Here is a 20,841-nt window from a genome sequence, read left to right on the forward strand (position 1 = left end):
CCGTGCAGTTTACACCTAGGTTTCTCTCTCTTACCAGCCTTTGTGTATGCAGAGTTAGGGGAAAGAGTTTGAAGTCAGACTTATAAGACAAAACAGTGTGGAAGCTTTCAGGTTCTCCATGATTTCTTATTAGACTAGATGTTAAAAATGCTTCCCTATGTTAAACATTATACTTAATTTGAACCCAAGCATTGTAGGACATAGGGTGGATACAACTATAGTAAGGTTTCTACTTTCAGAATGTTTTGTATGTGTGGTTTGCATTTAACAGTGATATGCCCTTCTCAACCATCTTATTTAGCTGTATATCTAGCTTCATACATAAAACCCCTATATCATGATGTCAATAGACTCTTCGTGGACAAGTTGTACTTTTAATCTGTTAGTTTTATCCAGGATGCATATTAATTATGAAATTATCTTAGTATCTAAAGAGCTCTTCTTGCCCTCACTTCCGTCATCTGGGATGGGGCCAGATTCATGAGAAGGTACCAAATTCAAAGCCAGTCCAACCCAGGGACCATGAAGACATTGTCACCCAATACATATTTACTCCAAAGTTAGCCATACTTTGTTCAGTGGGACTTACACACAGAAAAATTAAAAAGGATTGAAACTAAGACAAAGCAATTTGCAAATGTATGAGAATTTAGAGGATCTCTGAATCTCATAGTGTAACTAGCCTACACAGGGGCTTTCCGCACTCCTTCAAAATCGCACAATGGTTGCCAATTGAAAATGCTACTGATTTGCCATTATGCACAACGTCGTTGACAATCTGCCACACACCTGAAACCGATCCGCAAAATGCGCTTCCTTGTAGCACTTTCAGGGAAATCCCCAAAAGTGGATTCACCCTCCGGAAAGCGCTACACTCCTGGAACCAATCTGCAACACTAGCGGGAAAGTTCTGTGCGTTACCATTGTTGTGGTTTCTACAAAGTCCCTCCCCCTGGCTCTCTCCTCTGATCTTCCGGCGAAGCGATCGCCATTTTTTTTCTCCGAGCAAGCAGAGATCAAATCACCGGCAAGCCTTTGTTTACCCAGTGCGGCTTCCCCGGCTGCAGTCCCTCCCCAGAGCTCTTTACAGTCACTAAGCACAAACAACAGAGAAGCCCGTTTGCTGATGTATTTTCCCTTTATTTTTTACACTGTTTTCGGCCGAAAATCGGGCCCGTGAGGGGGGGGGTTCACTCGGGGGGAGCGTGGCAACGATGAAATGACAGCTCAAACACACCTGCCAACTGGATGGGTCTCTCCGTTGCAACGAATCAACGTATATTCGTTGCAACGGGTGTGTGTGTGTGTTTTTTTAAAAGCCTTTCTTAAAGGGAAAGGGGCTGTTTGGGAGCATGCTAATGGCCGCCCATTGGCTGCTTGACGGCCAGGGGCGGGACGAGCTCGGCAATAGCGCTTCCTTTCTAGCAATTTTTGCTGAGACCGGAAGCTTGTGGGAAACGATGGAAACGCAACTGGATTCCACTACAAAGTCAGGTATGCATAATGACGAATTCCACTATTTTAAATGGCGATTTTTCGTTCAGCAAACAATTTGCTACAAGGATCCCGGTGCGGAAAGCCCCTAAGAGTTCAGCAGATTGTAAAAGGGATGAACAAACTGCTTATCTTTTCCTTGCACAGCCTTCTCTGCTTCATACCGAGAAACAATTAAAAAGGCAATGGTGGAAGTAAAAAGTGCCCATGCTTTCCACTGCAGGAGTCTGCTTAGGCCAGACCATGAACTTTCCAAAGAGATGCTCCAAGCAGCTCAGGTGAGAATGAAATGGACAAGGTTACATTGTTTCATGCCAGGGAGACACCTGGAAAGCAACAAGAAAGGTAAAGTGCTCAGGCTTCCCACCCTGAAGCCTGTTCTGAGCCATCCTGCAGCACAGTGAATTCTCTTTTTGCAAGAACTCTGTGTGGCTTCTGCTTGCCTTTTTGCTCTCACTCTTCAGTTTAAGGCACTGCAACTCAAGTCAGAAAGGTGCCTGAAGGAGAGGAAGTCAGTAGTGCAGAACCCACTGTGGCCAATTTGCCCATGTGACTGCCATGATTCTTGGCATGGTTTTACACTCTCTCTTGCCAGCTTGTTCCTCTCACAGAATCTACTTGGGTGCCAGGGTGAGAGTGCAGAGGCTGCAGAGAAGGTGAAATGTTGTTAGATAGGGTCATTTACTTCTACTCCTGGCTGAGGTCTGCAGCTGCTATAAGCTGGCAAGGTGTCCATACTCTAGTCACTTCCTGAGCAACTGTTTCAGTGTAGCAACTATTTGTCAACCAGAAGCTCAAGTTCAGGCTTTGAGGAACACCCTGGGCTCCTTCCCTCCCTATCTCCTCCAGGCCCATCTTTGGCAACTTTGGGAGGGGGTGAGTCAGCATGACGATATAGGGTCATATTACCCAAAAAAGGTTAACAAAATTTAAAAATATATAACAACTAGCTTCAAAAACCATTCCTAAGAATGGGCCTTGAAAAGGCCCCCTCCCCTGGCTCTTGGCCAGGCAGCTTAAGGTGGCTTTGGGCTGCAGCTCACAGCTGGATCAAGTGGGGCAGGCGGGGGCTGGGCAGCTCGTCATCAGGGCCAGGACAAAGCTCCTTAGCAGGCAGCCAGCAGGCCGGGAGGCCCTCATCAGCAGGCCCAGCCTAGCAGGCCAAGGGGCCCTCATTAGCAAGGCCAGCCTAGCAGGCAGAGAGGCCCTCGTTAGCAAGCCCTCCACCACAACCTTTTGCCCAGGGCCTCTCCCCTCACCTGCTGCTGGCTCCAGGCACTGAGACGTCTGAGAGCAAAGAGGCTAGAGTCCAGGGACGGATGGCGGGAGCTGCAGGGGCAGAGCCAATCAGGGCAAAGCTGGGTGCACCCTGATTGGCCCTATTCTAACTTGGATAGCCGGACACGTCCCACCCCCTAGGCTGTTTCATAAATATATAGAGGAACAATAATGGATAAGGACTAATTCCTACCAATTCAGGAAACCCTTCCAGGGTTAACAAAAATCCCCAGGGTTTGAGAGAGCCTGCTTTAAGGAAAGTGTTTTTAAAATTGTACTAAGATTTAAAGTTACAGGATTTGGAGATTTAAAGTAAAAATTATTAAACCATGTAGTTTGCAATTATTTCCTGCTCATTTCAATGTACTGTATACTACTGCAGGATGATATGTACTTTAAAATCATTAAAATATTTTTACAATGTGAAAATAATTAACTATGTTGGAAGACTACTTAATCTTGTCATATTCTTTTAAAGTTATTTATGTAAGCTGTATAGAAACAACTATCTGGAGCTCCAAAAAATAAATCTGTGTTGTCATGGATGCAAACAGGAGGAAGTCTGGTTTGTAAATTAATTATGAGTCTGAAATTTATTTCAGCTGTTGTTTAAAAAGATAGCAAAATTTGTGTCAAATCTGGTAATCTCATTAAATTTAAACACTTTAAACAGAATCTAAAACACTCTAAAGCCATTAAACTCCCGTACCAAAATGTTTGATTAGGTGTGTATAAGGACTGTGATATACTGAGCTGGTTTCCACCCTGAGCTCCAATCATCATTGTTTAAATATTGTGCTTCAACAGCTGTTGCTTTTTCTAGCACCCCAGCAAGAAAATATACTTTGAGATTTTAACATTGTTCTTGCAATTTAAATTGTGTTGCAGGAGAGCAGATATAGAGGCCTACAAAGAGGACACACACACCGAGCTACTTTGGCATAAATAAGGCCACAGCAAGAAAATATATTTTGAGATTTTAAAAACCTTCAAGGCCTTATGAGATCTGGCCCCTGCATTAGGGAGAGGACTACCTCTCTGAAGACGTCACCCAGAGAGCTCTTTGATCTAGTAACACCAATCAGCTAAGGATCCCTGGCTCGAAGGAAATACGCCTGGCCTCAACTAGAGTCAGGGCCTTTTTGGCACTGGGTTCTGCCTGGTGAAACAAGCTCTTGAGAGAGATCAGGGCGTTGTTCAAACTTGCTGAATTCTGCAGGGCCTGTAAAATGGAGCTCTTCCACCAGGCTTATGGTTCAGGCCAGCCAGAAAAACATGCTGGGCCTCCTCTCCATCCGTCTTCCCTCTCCATTTCCCCCCTCTAACCCCCCCCCCCCACACACACACACAAACACATTCAACATCCTGCTGGTCAGAATCATTACAACCTCAGTAATCATTGTTGGTGCTAACACTGGGTCAATTGTGATTTTATAGTTATTGAATTCCTTTAATCTTATGTAGAATTGTACTTGTTTTATTGTTTTACCCAAACTGTTGTTCACCATCTCAAGAGGGCAGTGACTGAGAGGGGCAGTATAAAAATAGCTAAATAAATAACATTTAAATTATCACAACAAACGTCAAAGTACTATTAGAAGTAATATTGGAGCCATATTTTTCATAGTCATGGATTTGGATAGAAGGTATTACTGCATTAGTTCCCTCAGCATTTTGAATAGGTCTGAAGACACAATTTGATACAGTAGAAAATAGGATGTGGGAATGGTGTTTTGCATGGATAGAACTTTGTGCATATGTCGAAGTTCTTATCTTGTGACATGTTTTTCTGTGTTTGTATATATAAGGACAGTTTCTAGCCCAAGGGATATATCTGTATCATAAGTTATAATGTATCATAAGACAGCAGTATGACTCAGTGGCTAAAAAGGCAAATGGGATTTGGGGCTGTATCAAATGGAGTACCGTGTCCAGATCACAGGAGGTGATGGTTCCTCTTTACTTTGTTTTGGTTTAGCCTTCGTTGGAGTACTGTATTCAGTTTTGGCCACTACAGTTGAAGAGAGATATAGACAATCTGGAGCGTGTCCAGAGGAGGGCAACAAAGATAGTGAGGGGTTGGAAACTAAGATGTATGAGCAAAGGTTGGGGGAGCTTGGTCTGTTTAGCCTGGAGAGGAGACGACTGAGAGGGGATCTGATAACCATCTTCAAGTATTTAAAAGGCTGCCATATAGAGGATGGAACAGAGTTGTTCTCTCTTGCCCCAGAGGGACAGACCAGAACTAATGGGATTAAATTAATTCAAAAGAAATTCCATCTAAACATCTGGAATAAGTTCCTGACAGAGCGGTTTCTCAGTGGAACAGGCTTCCTCAGGAGGTGGTGGGTTCTTCATCTTTGGAAATTTTTAAACAGAGGCTAGATAGCCATCTGACGGAGAGGCTGATTCTGTGAAGGCTCAAGTGGGTTGCAGGTTACAGTGGATGAGTGTCCTGCATTGTGCAGGTGGCTAGACTAGATAAGGTTCCTTCCAGGTCTATGACCTGAGGAGGTAGAAGCTTCTGCCTCACTCCATGCTGTGTCTGAAACAACTAAAGGCTCTGTCCAAGATACAGGCACATCTTTATATTGCCAGTATCCACTCTTTCATATCTCTCATAACCTTTTTGGTTTTCTATTCTTTTTGATTTGTTTAAGTTTAACCTTTAACTACAAAATGTTCTTTTCTACTATTGCCCTGTAATTCAGTCCTTGTTTAAATTATCCACTTATCCCATCCTATGTTGCACTCCAACAGAGGGCACTCTTTTTTGAAATGCCCTCATTGGTCGCACATGAAACACGTCCCCATTCTGATGGGTTTTGGGCATAGTTGGGCTCCTTTCATCTAGTAGGGGTCTGGTTATAGGCACTCCTCACCCTACATGACTGGAAACCAGGGTTCTCTAATGAGATTCTAGTACCAGTTCCCAAGCCTGGCGTAGTAGTGTTTGAGCCTGTCCATGTTCTATACCTTCCAGAGTTTTTCCCAAAATACCACTCCTGAGGCTTTGGGAGAGTTCTCCTTCCCCTGCCTTGGATGTTCCCATGCTTATGCGGACAGAAGCTTTCCCAGAGGTCTATGCCTTCCTTCAATTTAGCTGGCTTCCAGCAAATGATCCAGCAAATGATCCAGCAAATGGAAGTAAGACCTGCAACAACTGTTCCAAGATTCATTCATATGTTGTATAAAAACTAAGTTCCATGTATTGTTTTTACATTCCATGTAAACCACCTTGAGACTCAGGGGAGGGCAGTATGTATGTATGTATGTATGTATGTATGTATGTATGTATGTATGTATGTATGTATGTATGTATGTATAAATAAATGAATGAATGAATGAATGAATGAATGAATAAATAAATAAATAAATAAATAAATAAATAAATAAATAAATAAATATTTGATCCATTATGTGCCTCCCATCCTCTATCAGGGCTTGGAGCACATGGCCATTTTCCTCAGAGGTGAAACCAGGGCTCAGGTCTGAAACAGCATGATCTGAAACTTTTTTCAGACAAAAGCTTTTTGTAATCTCATACTTTTTTGTAGTTAGCAGCGTTATTCTTCTCCAAGGTTCTTAACACACTGCCTCACCAGAAAGGTATATACTAAGGATGAAGTTCATTAGGCCCCTGACTGCCTCATTCAGATATCTTGCCGATGGCTTCTACTTCATTCACCAGCCCTAGCTTACTTAAGGGTAAATATGTGCCTCTACCAGGCCTGGACAGGGTTCCCACCCATCCTGGGGGTATTATGAGGGACCCAGGTAGCCTCAAGTGCTCGGCAGAGGTCCTGGCTCAGTGTTGCTTAGGTGTTGTATTGGTGCTGCATTACCTCTTGGTTTCAACCTACTGCCTGAACTGGGTGAGATCCATTTCCCTAGTGGCATGCCCTGGTTGACTCGTCACCCTTCATTGGTCAGACCCTCCCAGCTTGGGTAAGACAGAGAGTACTGATGGAGGAAGCACTGGGTAGCTGCTGACCCAACCAGCCGGTGCATTCTACAGTGGGGTTTCTGTCTGCATTCTCCCCTTAGTTTACACTGCCTTCCACTATCATCAGTCCACAATGGAGGGAAGCTTCACAGACTTCAGAGTTAGCTAGTGTGTTCTGACTATGCAGGGAATGAGAAAAGTTGCTAAATCATCAGGCATTTCCTTGTCAGGATATGAAAAGGAGAAATAAATGTCTACAGAAATAAACCTATTTCTTTAATAAAATTAAAATAGTATATCTCCCACATTCTAACTTACACTGTTTCATATGCATGAAATGAAATCCCATAATAGATAGCTGTTATATTGGGTGTACACACACAAACACACACACCTGTATATGTATGTGTGTGTGTGTATGTGTATGTATATATATGTGTGTGTGTGTGTTTATATATATGTATGTATATGTATGTATATATGTATATATATGTCTGTGTATATATGTATGTATGTAATTTTAAATATCAGTTTCCTGTGGCTAGCATGCATCAGGTAATTCTTGAGTAATACACCTTAGTGCTATTGCCACGGACTTCCCATGCAGCCGCAGAGGAAAAATTGTACTTCTATTTGAAATAAAATTGCTTGAAAACTGAAAGAAAAACTGAATTGTTGCTTTTCTTTCAAAGTGTGAGGTCAGGAATGGCCCTTTGCAATTCAGGTAGTGATTTTGATTTGGATATTAGTGTCCATAAGAGGAAGATTTCCTCACACTTCTAACTTGGCTTGAGAACGTTTACTAGGGGAGTGGTACTGCCTGGGCTAAAGGAACTGTGCGATGGACCTGCATATTACTTGCAAGCCCCTCTTCTAAAGGTTTCTGAGACATATATTTACTTCACGTGCCTTAATTTCATTTATCACCTCTTGCTTTCACCACCATCTCTGAGAAAAGGGAAAGAATTTGCTGATACCTTATCCTTGCTCTCCCGCCTTACACATCATGCATCAGAAACAATATTGAAGGCTCTTGTATATCACTGTGTATCAAGCTAATCAGTACCTTTTTGGAATCATTAGCTAATTATTTGTTTTTCCACACTGAAAATGTTCATCTTGTAGGATAGTAGGTGTGATTTTCTGTAGATAGTGCACTGTGCTAGCCTGATTATAAAGATCAGTGGTATGCAACCCAATTTCTCATTGACAAAGTGTTGAAAAGTTTAATATGTACATTTAGAAATCAGTGTTCTGTTTGTGTACTACTTATGTGGGAGTGCTCAGATAGCCCATTTAGAAAGTGTATACATGAATAAAGGTTTGCTGTTAGTGATGCTGCAGTACTTTGTCATTCCTTTGCCCTTATTTTATGTAATAAGTTTTTGAAGGTAAACCAGTTCTCCCTCTTTCAGTGAAATGAACATCACGGTGTTTCATTCCTAAAGCCGAGAACACACACACAGACACAGAGAGCGAGAGAGAGAGAGAATGCAAGGGAAACATCTCCTTTTCCTCTGCAGCAGGGCTACCCCAAATTAATTGCGTAAGCATGAAATGCATTTCTACTGGTGCAGGAGTGGAGTTAGCACAACCCACAACTGGTCTGTTTAAGATTAAAGCCAGGATTTCAAAACCAAAAATTAGTCTGGAGATGCCCTTTAAAGTACAGCATTGCCTGCTTTAAACAACCGATTGCTGTGTAAGGCTTGACATAGTTTCCTTCGAAAATTCACATCTAAAGGCACTCCAGTTTTATTTTTTCATAAAACTGGTGATGTGGTAGGAGACAGCCCTACTAATATTCTAATAATAAAATGCCCATGGTATTGTGGAGTATTACATTAGTTATAATTTAAAATCTTCAGACAGCATGTCAAAGGGTGCGTAGGTGACATTTTTAATGCTCCAGACCCTCTCTCTCACTGTGAATGTTAGCCCCTCCTCCCTTTTTGAAAGCTTTATCTCTTTTCTTGCAGTGCTCTGCAAGAGAATTCGGGACTACCCTTTTCCTTTGCTCGATTTGTACGTTCGTTCTATTGCCATCTCTCTGTGATAAAAAAGAGTAAAACAAATGGCTTGTACTCTGAAGGGAGAGAGGGAATGAGAACAGCACACAGCTCTTACTGCAGGCATTAAAAAAAATACGGGCTGTCCCTTTGCTTGTAACACAGTGCAGCCCTCCCCTGAGCAGAAGCAAGCAGTTTGATTGCTCCCGTTCAACCACATTTGGTATGCATGAGCACTACTGCTCCAAGCCGGGAGGGTGTTTTCTTAAGGAGGATCAGTAGCAAAGGCAAATTCACTTTGCCAGCCTTTCAGCCAAGTTAGAGGAGGCATCAGTCCACGGATTTGCAGGTGGGGACACCTAATGGATGTGGGATGTCAACAATGTGGAAGAGTGCTTGTTTTGTAGGCATTTGTCCAGTCTGTATTTCATTATTACACTGGAATTTTTGAGGTCATGAGTCAAAGTGATGCTCCCCGGCCACTAAATTGGACTATTCGGAAGCTTTGCCATGCTGCCTTTCTCCCATCTGTCAGACTTCTTAAGGTACCGTAAGAACATTGCCTTTGACTTTTGTGTGTATGTGAAATCCTCCATTTCTCATGTTGTGTAACTGAAATACATATCAACAATGACTTTTGATAACAGTTTAATATATGTATCTTTTCCTTGTCATTCTAGAAATTATATTACCTACATGCAGGCAGGAAAGTGTGTGTGCTTTTTAAAGCAATGAACAGTGTACTTAGCACTGGCACTATTGCCTGAGATGGATTTAATGCTAGATGTTAATGCTATAAATAAAGGATGTTTGATTCAGCCTTTGCTCTGCAAGCAAGAGAAACTGGTTCTAGGCTGTGTGGATAAATTGTGAAAAGTCTCAGTAGCTGTCTATTTCTGTTACTTGATAAGTCTCTAGAGCCACCTATGGGCATTGGGCACTGTACAGTACAATGTTCACCTCTGGCAGTGGCTGCTGATTTCTTAAGGCAGTTTATATAAATGGCTGGTTTAAATCTGTGCATGGTTATTTGAGGTCAGCCACTGAGTAGGGAGGGGACAGTATGAAGAAACTTTAGTTTTCAGAAACGTTCTTAAAAACAGACACTTTCTGTTGGCGTAAGTCATTTAATTTTCAGCGGGTCTTCTTCCAGGAGAATATGATGAGTGGTGAAGGTCTGTTTTGTTTTAAGGAAGCCAAGCGTGCAAGGTGCAGGTAATAATAATGTTGAGTTCATTTCTAAGAAGCAGAAATTAATCAGCAGACTATTTTAATTCTAGAATCTTCAGAAGTTTGCTTAGTTGGATTTACAAACCAGTCCTATGCGTATTAATGTGAAAGCAAGTCCCACTGGTGTTTGCAGTGAAGGAAACTCTTCTTGAAAGATACTCCCATAGTTGATTTTCTTGTCTTTTTAAAGAAAAGCAGCCTTGGTGGCTGCACTTGAAAGTAAGAAGAGCAGAATTCTCTCTCCTCAGTCTCACAAACTGCTTTACCACCAATAAGCAAATGGCAGAAATTGTCAAGGAAAAGCAGATCCCCCAGACTCATGCCCTCTACTCCTTATGTTCTCAGTTTCAACTTCTAAGGCTGCTTTTCAGTTTAAAATAAAACTGTGAGGGAAAAGAGCATTAATTGCATATCATGTATAGCTAGGGTTATCATCATAGCTAAGGTTATGAGTGCACACTATTCATTGTCGCTACAAACATACATTTTCTGAATATGTTCTGAGAAACTTCAGCCCATAGTGGCTCTTGGCCACATGCACTCATGGTCAAAAAGATATATGTAGCCAGCCACTTCAGACTTCACTATATCACATGTGCACACGTTTTACTTTGCGGATGCACAGTGTGTCATGTAGGTCGATAAAGCTATTTTGTTTGATGGGACCTTTAATCTTTTTAATGGATGGAACATATATTGAATATATGTGTTGCCTGTATTTAAATACGAAGCTTAGTGTAACCACTTCAGTCAAAATATGAAGAATATTGTAGACTGGAATATGCAACAATATGTAAATTGAGTCATTTTTAACTCCATAACTGGCTACTGTAATAACTTGTTTGAGTACACTACTGCAGTTATACCATAGCAGTTTTTAACTGAATACAAGAAACCAATTTTACTAAAAACAATTCTGCAACTTAAGTATCTAAGTGTTTTGATGCCAATAAAAGATAATGAATTCAGATTATGTAAATGAAAATGAAAATACAACAACAAATACAAGAATTCATGCGTAGTTTAAAGCATTAAAGCTTTTTCAGACTCTAACATATATAGGAACAATTCGCTCCTTAGGCTTTCAAATATTCCAGCTGGGAGCAAAACATAACATGTGAAGCTTTTTAAGTTCCATTTTTTAAAATTTTGTACAAACTTTACAATTAATTTTAATAACAAAAAATTGAAAATGTGAAACAGTTTGCTTGCAGCTTTTTGTGTTAGAGAAATAATAATTTCACCAATACACTCAACAGATGCAAGGAGAGGGTGTTCGTGAATAGATGGGGTGCTAGCAAAAAGTCTGAATCAGGGTTATGCAAGGTTTCTTCATTTCTCTGCATAGCTAAGAGCATACACCATCCCACAGAGAACAAAAAGGAGGCAGAGGTTTAGGTTTATACAGTTAGCCAGCCAAGCAAAAAAACAACAACATACATATGGCATAATAATAAAAATGATTCTCAACATTTATTTTAAGCAATGAGATCAGATTGTTATATTTCATGGAATATAACATACTGCCTTCTGTTTCTCTCACAGTAATCAGAGAATTGCCATTTTTTTAAGGACTACATCTGTTCATGCTCTCTCTCATGCTCTTTTTAGAGCTCATACCACAAGCCTAACAACCCTTTTATTGTGGCAAACTTGTCAGGGGAGTGAAATAGGAGTTTAGTTTCTATTTCCTCTAATGTGTTTCTCAGATTTTGGATGCAGGCATTGCTGTGTTGCAGTATCTACAAACTAGCTCTGCAAATTCAGTACATTACATGACAAGGACTTTTCTGGGGTGCAAAGGGAACAGGGAGATAGTGTACTGCTGTTGTGTCCCATTTGGTAATGCAGCCATGCCATCTAACAGTGGTATTTCCTCACTTTGAAAAAGAAGTACAGAGAAGTACGGAGCTGTCCAGCTCAGCTCAGCTCAGCTTCTGTTGCCTCATACAAGGCACCATAGCAGCTGATGTAGAGCAGGCTTCTGCTTTCATGTGATTATCTTTGATAGTGTAATACAACACATTGTTTTAGTACACTTGAAGCAAGCATTAAGGAATACAATAAATTGATTTTATTTATTTATTATTTTTATTTATTTTGTTACATTTATATACTGTCCTCCTCTGAGGCTTAGGGTGGTTTACATGGAACATAAAGAATTATATATTGAACTCAGTTTTGCCAATTAGCTAGAATAAAACAATGGGAACAATAATAGTAGTAATAGAAGGTAACATTTTAACGGAATACTAATCAAACAGGCCCCTGGACTAGATTTAGATACATGAATTCTAGGGAGGGAGGTTCAGGGGCCCAGTAGATGTTGTTGATTCCGGCCTACCTCAGACAAATGCCTGGTGGAGGAGCTCCCTTTTACAGGCCCTGCAGAACTGCTTTACCTCTGACAGGACCCTGATATCCTCTGGGAGCTCGTTCTACCTAGGGGGGGGGGGCAGGACAGAGAAGGCTCTGGCCCTGGTCAATGTAAAGCAGGCTTCTTTTGGGCCAGAGATCACTAGCCAGTTGGCAGTGGCAGAGTGGAAGGCTCTTTGAGGGATGAAGGCAGAAAGGTATTCCCTCAGGTACACTGGGTTCTGATCGTGTATGGCTTTGAAGGTGATTACCAAAACTTTTAGCCTGATCCGGAATTTGACTGGTAGCTATTGTAGTTGGTGGAGGATGGGCCAGATGTGGGACCTCCATGGTGTTGCTGGGAAGACCCTGGCTGCTGTGTTTTGGATCAACTGCAGTTTCTGGATCAAGGCTAAGGACAGGCCTGTGTAGAACAAGTTGCAGAAGTCCAGTCTAGAGGTGACTGTTTCAGGGATCACTGTGGCTAGGTTTTCTGGGGCCAAGTAGGGCGCTAGTAGTTTGGCTTGCGAAGGTAATAAAATGCCAGCCGTGCTACCCTCATGACCTGAGCTTCCATTGAGAGGGAAGCATCCAGGATCATGCCCAAGTCTCTGGCAAAATGAGCCACTGAGAGATGTACACCGAACATGGTAGGCAGGCGTGCTTCCTCACATGGTCCCTTTCTACCCAGCTACAGGACCTCCATCTTTGAAAAATTGAGCTTCAGATGACTCTGCTTGAGCTATCTCATCACTGTTTCCAAGCAGCTGGCTAATGCTTCTGGGGGACAGTCAGGGTGGTCATCCATCATGAGGAAGAGCTGGGCATCATCTGCATATTGATGGCAACCTAGCTCGAACTTCGGCACCAGTTGGGCAAGAGGGTACATGAAGATGTTGAACAGAATTGGATAGGGGACCGCTCCTTGTGGGACTCCACAAGAGAATTGTTCTCAGGTTGATGATCTCTCTCCTATTTCTACCCTCTGTCTGTGACCCCAGCAGAAGGAGATTAGCCACTGGAGGGCTGTCCCTTCTATTCCAGTCGGCAAGTGCTGTAACCTGGAGAAATCTGTAACCATTTCTGTATGCTCAGCTGCTTTTTAAAATTGGTTTTCTACCAACAGCAACTGGCCACATATCTTGGCAAAGAACTTTTGAAACCTGGGGGAGTGTTGACAGGTATTTGTAGGGCAGTATTGTAGGCAGGGCATCGTTCAAAGGGGGTAATGTCAAAAGTCTTTTTTTCCTCTAAAGGAGCTTTCCTCTGATAAATAGCACAACTCTAAACTATTGTAAAGGCAGATTCAGTTGGGTAATATCAGTGTGGCCTCCTAATACATTTTATTTTTCTCCTGTAATTGTAGTGTATGGTCAAACCTAATGTCAATTAATCTAAAATTCATTATATTTGTTCTAAATTTTAATTATTTCTAAAGGTACCATATTGACTGACAGACAGTATGTGAAATAGCATTTATCAGTTACAGGGCACTGGATTTAAGTAATTAAATTTATGAAACTCGGAGGGTCCTGACTAGGTAATCTCTATGGAACAGAGTTACACTCTTCTAAATCCATGGGATTAGAAATGTGTAACTGTTTAGAACTGCACTATTTATTCTCATATAGTATTAAACTACTCTCCTTGCATGAACTAACAGTGGATAACATACGGGACACAGTGGCCTGATTTTTATTTAGCTAAGCAAGGATCATTCACAGCTGCTGACAAGTTGGACATTCTCCAACTCTGTTTGTATGCTTTCATTCCAGGCAAATTTATCTGTTCTAACCTACTTCATTAATTAAAGCCATTAGAAATGGTTATATAATTATGTTTCTTCTAGTTTTTCATTTAATTAACAGGCAAAATATTAACTATAAGCACAAGGTATTGTTTCCAATAAACTAATTATCTCTCATTTAGAAGTATGTGAAAATGTGAAGACTGCACATCACACTACAATCACAATTTCTGAATAATGCCTATGCCATTCTCTTTATTTCCACTGTAATAGGCTTCCCAGGCCACATCTTTTTTCTGTTTCCTGAAGTTGATAAGGATGGAAACTTTAATTATAAAAGGAAGTATTCCTGTGCCCAGTGCATAGTTAAATTGTGATACTTGCTTCCTCAGGATATGGTGACAGCCTGGAAGGCTTTAAAAGGGTATTAGAAGGCAGGACTGTCAATGGCAACTAGTTATGATAGCTACTAGGCATAATGGATGACACTTTGATCATAAGAGGGTCAGTCTGATTGGTTATTTTGTTATTGAAGCAGATTACTTCAATTTAGTCGAGAAAGTTAACATGGAATAATATATATAATGGGACCTCTCAGCCTGTGGATAGTCACGTACACTATAAACATTTGTTCCATTCAGTAAGCAGGCATTTGCATGCTGCATCCAATGGTCTTCGGCTATTGAGGAGGCAACAGTCAAGCAGCCTGTTTCCCAAGAATTTCAGGAAAGGAGGGAAAATTTCTCTTAAGCAAGTTAAAGTACTATTTAATTACTATATTCCTTATTTAATATTTTTGAAACTCCATATATTAAGCCACATTTGGGCATTCAGTAAGTCAAAAGACCTAATAGTTGGTTTGATAGTGAGCACAAATTCCTAAAGAAGGCAATCCATGAATTTAAAAGGAAAAATAAATTTTAAGTTATAAGAGAACTTCTGACTTTTAAAGGCCAATGTAGGAAAACACTAAAAGAAAAATAAGAAAGGAAACATACAGGGGCCTCCGGATTTCTGTAATTAATAACAATTCCAGCCTTTTTTGATCACTGACTGCTAATTTTCATAGACCATTTGTCCCATCCTGTATCTCTGGCCCTGAATGGTTACTGTTCTTTAAGAAAACGTTGTTTTCTGATAATAGCACATCATGCAGCTTGACTTCTCCTCTAAGCATGTAAACACCAAGCTGGAAACTATTTCCAGATTAAGTGCTTACAATCAGGGAAAGCTCCAGATCTAGACTAAGTATCTAACAATTACTTTAAGGCTAATCCAACATGATGGGCTATGATCTTAGTTCCAATTTTTTTCCTGAGATCAACATTTTGATAAAGATTCCTCCTCTCCCCAATTTGGAAACAATTGTTCCAGTCTTCAGGAAAGGTTCCAACTCAAATCCAGCAAATTACCACCCTATCAGTCTTCTCCCATTAGTGGCAAAGCTGTATACTTCATATTTTGAATTAGAGGAATGGGTAAGCTTTAATCAAATCCTTGAGTGGGAAAAATTGGTTTTAGGAAGCTGACATATCTCTATTTGATCTTAGCCTATTTAGATCTCTATTTGATCTTAGCCTATTTAGCTGAAAAATACACCTCTTCACATAGAGGTAAACTTTTTGACATATTCATAGATCTCAAAAGAGCTTTTGACACTATACCTAGGAGTAGATTGTGGGGGAAACTGGAATGTTCCTCAGTTGACAAAAGATTGCTCTAGCTCAGTGGTCCCCAACCTTTTTATCACCGGGGACCACTCAATGCCGGGGATCACTCAACGCCTTTTACTGAGGCCCAGTGGGGGGGGGGGTAGTTTACTCCTATACTCTCAACCACTGCCCTAACGCTCTCTGATTGCTATGGTAATGTTTAAACATCCCTTCAAAATAAGATACAGACACGCCACAACAATGAAGTGTGTTGTAAAGGGCCATGGGGGATGAAGTAAAGGGCTGGGGGGGGAGAGGGCGTCCTTCGGGGCCCACCTCCAATTAGTTGAAGGACCACATGTGGTCTGCGGCCCACAGGTTGGGGATCGCTACTCTAGCTAATCCATAGTCATATTACATTAAAACAGAACAAATTTAGATAATTTTGTATCCAAGTTATTACAGTGAATTCTGAATAATACTGAATGAACAAGGATTGAATTACTACATAATTTCTTGTCTATTTCTTACATCCAGTGGGAATAAAACTGATCATGATTAAGTTTGTAAAGCAGACCATCTTAGAATGAACAAAAGTTCAGTAATATGAGCTCAGAGAGTTTTATTGCATCTTTCCATCTCCAACCTACCCAGACTATGTTAAATATTTAACAGTTCCTTGCTACTGTAGAGCATTCATGCTCAAACATCTGAATTCTGCCCCTTCAGCAGTTCTATATGGGAGATATTGTAATCTGCATTATTCAAATAGGCTTTGTCAATATGATTTTTAAAAGGTTGACACCTTATCTCATATGATACTGGAATGGCCTCATAATTTTTATTGCAAGCTATGGAGTGCCCTTATTTTAACAAAATCACCTTCTACTGCATCAAAAGTTAACATAGAGAGCCAAGGAATGCTGGTGGTGGCCAAATATCACTCCAACATATTTTCCTTAAAAGAAATAAAACCACCTTATTAATTGATCAAGATTATTGGATTAAAGGTACTTGAAAAAAAGAAAAGGATATCTACTTCCTCCAGTACCAGAGGTGGCATGCCTCTTTAAATCAGTTTCTGGAGAGCACAGGCAGGATATTGCTGTTGCAATCTTATTGTTTGTGAGCTTTCTAGAGAGAGCTGATTGGCAACTTTGTGAACAGAATAATGGACTAGATGGGACTGACTGTGGCATGGATCGTCTAATGTTCTTATGTACCTTCAAATTCTCAACTGAATTGGCAAAACACTGGCTAAATTCACACAGCTGTATGTAGCTATATTATAGAGAAAATGCTTTCAGGAACTATCTGCTCTCTTCTCAGTCTCCTGGAAAGAGTCAGTACTTTTTCTGTTGCCACAGCAACAGACAGTATTTGTTTGTTTAAACATTGATATCCCACCTTTCAATCAATGGGGTACTCTTGGCAGTTTACAATTTTAAAAATACAGTTTATTTTTATTTCTACAAAATACAAAGAAAAACAGAAAATGGAAAAAAGCCCATCAGTTGTAAATTATTTTCAAAACAATATCAAGTTATCCAATGAAATGTCCAGAATCCAATTCATAGTCACATTAAATTTAGATAATCTTGTGTCTAAACAAAAGATTGCCATACAAAATTAAATTATTTGTGACTCTCCCCCCCATTGATAAGCTCTGTAATTTTTGCTGTTCACACAATATTCCAGGATTTAGTAAACAAGAAATACAACAAAGAAGTTACACACTGCATAAACATTTTTCTATTAAAATTTTAGCTGAGGTTAATACATTCCAAACTAGCTCATAATGTTACTTCTGCGCTACTCTGGGTAATGGTCCAAGAAAAACATTTGAAGGATCTTTTGGTAACTAGCTATTAAATATCCCATAATGTGATTGCTAAAGCAGATGTACTTTACCAATAAGGATTCTTGCTTTTTCAAAAAAATTATATAGATGATCTATTCCTTATAACTCTGTGATCCTATGACTTTGACAATATGAACAGTGTGAAGGTATAGCCTTATGATTAAAGACATGTAGGCCTTTTTTGCTAACTCAATACTGGAGCATGTCATGGAGGCTTGACCCAGCAGCTGCACAGTCTGAGATGGCCATCTAGTTTAGTGAGTTAGTGGACATGCCTCAAAGTTATCTTCAAGTATATAGGGAACATGCAGCCATTTGATTGGCAAGCAGTATGTAGCTTCTGGACTATCTAAGCATGACACAAATTCTGAAAGCTTGAACTTCTGTACTTGTCTGCAGATGTATTTTCAGTTCCAGTTATTAATCCTAGGGATCCTGAAGAAGAGAAAAGTCTCCAGGGCAAATGTACTACATGTGTAACTGATTTCAGCTAATAATTTTAATACCCCATGAAGACAAGGCAGGGCCCACATGCAACACACACTGATTAGTAGTAAATTACAACTATGAGACACCTCTACTTTTCTTCTTCAAAACTGAAGAAGGCTCATAACACCCATCATTACTCTAGCATTGAGTTTGCAGAGAGCATGGAATTTTATTCTCAGAGTTCCAAGTCATCCTGAAGTGGGATTACATTACAGGAATGAAAATTCGAAAATACGGCAAGCCTCATATATAGAAAGCTTCTTCCTTCGCTTACTTTTAATGGTTGTATTTTCTGCAGCAGCCAAGGTTGTAAGCTGCCTCATAAGCATTTCCAACCCCAGTGGTTACTTTATTCAACAGCTTTAAATTATGTAATAAAGGAAGCCTCTAGCTTTTTCTTTGCTAAGTGTTCTGAACAATGCATAATGCATTTGATTATCTTATTATCCTGGAAAAGGAGAAGTTATCATGGCAAATAGGAGTGTTATTTGACCAACAACTGAAGATGTCATCTTCTTTTCCACTGTTGTTTCTCCTGCTTGTCATTTTCTCATATTTATACTCATTCAAAGAGTCACAAAGCTCTTATTCTCCTTAACCTATTTTCAGCTTTTCTTCTCTTTATCCTTCCCCCTCACATATTTCTCGCAGTTGTTTACAATCAACTGCACACGGTTTCTTCTTTATGACCTATATACAAGATAAATTTTAGAGACTAAAGAATTAAGAAGTATGCTCTAAGGTGAAATTGTTATGTTCAGCATAACAGGCTAAAATGCTGCTGAATAATGGAGGAAATTGGACTTTAAAAATGATAACATCTGAAGATATGAAGACAAGGGCCCTATAACAGTGCAAGGACAATAACCCTGGGGAAATGGTTTATTAATTTAGTTTTAAAGATATTGACTTCCTGAACCATTTGCTATTGAGCTCATCATCTCTGGTCATGCTACACTGTTAAGGAGAATAAGTTCAGATGTTATATAATGGTATGCTGTTTATGGGGGGAAAGTTTTGCTTTTCTCCTTGTAAAATAAACTTATTTCTTCAACCATATGATGTTGATGTATTGCTCAAGAACAATATTTCAACACTACCATAGTTATGTCAGTATAATAATATGTTACAAATGAAATTACAATGAGGAGGTATTTCAGGGGCTGTTATATTTTGAATAGTGCAGTTAGGCTACACTGCACAGGCATATAACAGGAATGGTATATTGGGGAGACCCAGGTTTAAATCCCCACTAACTGTCATGAAACTCACTGGATTACAATCAGGCAAGTGTATTTCAAAGCAGTGTTGTGGGGACCTGCCCTGAATTAGAGGACCTACCATGAGTTAGATATTCAGCAGAATGCATGGGAACAGCTATACTGGTCTGTTGCAACCAAAATAACACAGTCTTGTTGCATTTTAAAGACTAACAAGTATATTAAGGTATATATTTTTATGAGCTGTTGTGATGGCCTGCACTTTTTAAAAGCTTAGAAGTGCCATACAAACTGAGTGAAGGGCTGTGAATAGTTAATTCTTCACAAAAATAGAGAGTCATGAGTGACAGAATGGTCCAAGGAATCTGATCAGTTAGTATCAGCTGAACAGAGAGATTTGAGAGCTGCATGCCAAGGAGCCAGTCAGTCAGATTTCTTCCTTGACTGAAGAGGATCTGATGTTAGCCTTAGTTGAGTGTGGTATAACACAGAGAACTGGAGGGAAAGTTAACAAAGAAGTTTGGGGAATAGACAGAGATTCTCATTCAGGCTAAGGAAAGGGGATAGGACTTTGAGAGATAAAAGAAAATTCCTTAGTCAAACAGGAAGATATCTCTGTAAAGTACTGAGATCTCTCATCTGGCATACCTTTAGAGACCTTAAGACTTAGTTAAACACTCAAGAATAGTACTGGTGTTTCAAGAGAAGGGCAATGGGTACTATAAAGAGTGTACCAGCCTTCTGGAAACCAGAAGAATTAGAGAATACTCAGTGAAAGTGAAGTTTCAGTGTTTCAGTGCAAATTCAGCCTGGGTTTGAATCTTTGCAAGGCAGCACCTTTCTCTAAACAAATCAAGGTGCACATCTCCAAACTTTTTGTGGCACAACTCAGGATATCCAAATAGCCATCTATCTTGCCCCTTCCTGGCAGCTAAGCAAATTATCATTTCCATAAGGGAAAACTAATTTCTTCTTCATCTGAAATCTGAGGACTTTATTGTTCTGTTCCCTGGAAAGAATGTTTTTTGGGGGGTCAGAGCTTGAACTAGTTTCAGATTTCAAATACCTTGGAATAGTGCTGTTGACTCCAGATGACAGAGATTTGCTCACCTGGATGAAATTATAACTTTGTAGTGTGGATTGTATAGTATTATACCCTACTGAACCCCCTCCTCACCTCAAAATCTCCAGATATTTCCCAACCCAGAGCTGGCAACCATCACAATCAAGAGCATGAGATCCCAATATACCCTAGCTATCAATCCACTCTTAGGTGTTGGTTGTAAACTTTAAAGCCCTTCATGGCTTGGAAACCAGGGTATTTGAGGGAGTATCTAATCCCATATGTTCCTGTCTGGGAACTTAGATTATAGGGAGAGGTCCTCTTGATGGTCCCATCAATCAAAGAAGCTCTTTTGGTGAGTACACAAAAGAATGGTCACCCCAAAATTATGGAGCAACCTCCCCAGGGAGATGTGCCTCGCCCCCTCACTTTAATTCTTTAGGAAACAGCTGAAAATGGTTTTATTTAGGACTGCATTTAGGGATGCCATCTTTCAG

General features: G+C 40.2%; 1 protein-coding gene across 12 annotated transcripts in view; it reads left to right on the top strand.

The window, feature by feature from the left end:
* Positions 1 to 20,841, top strand: part of TRPM3 (transient receptor potential cation channel subfamily M member 3) — a 427,187-nt gene that overhangs the window by 135,041 nt on the left and 271,305 nt on the right. For 3 of the 12 annotated variants that reach the window (XM_077344818.1, XM_077344819.1, XM_077344825.1), the window contains exon 1: positions 8,895 to 9,272. The exons of 8 other annotated variants lie outside the window; for them this stretch is intronic. In XM_077344818.1, coding sequence (XP_077200933.1) covers positions 9,183 to 9,272 — 90 coding nt within the window. In that variant the 5' untranslated portion in view covers positions 8,895 to 9,182. Of the gene's footprint in view, positions 1 to 8,893; positions 9,273 to 20,841 lie in introns of those variants that run through there. One more of the 12 variants, XM_077344823.1, reaches the window with a different exon arrangement.

The sequence above is a fragment of the Paroedura picta genome, chromosome 7 (assembly GCF_049243985.1).
Source record: "Paroedura picta isolate Pp20150507F chromosome 7, Ppicta_v3.0, whole genome shotgun sequence".
In the NCBI taxonomy this organism is placed as follows: domain Eukaryota; kingdom Metazoa; phylum Chordata; class Lepidosauria; order Squamata; family Gekkonidae; genus Paroedura; species Paroedura picta.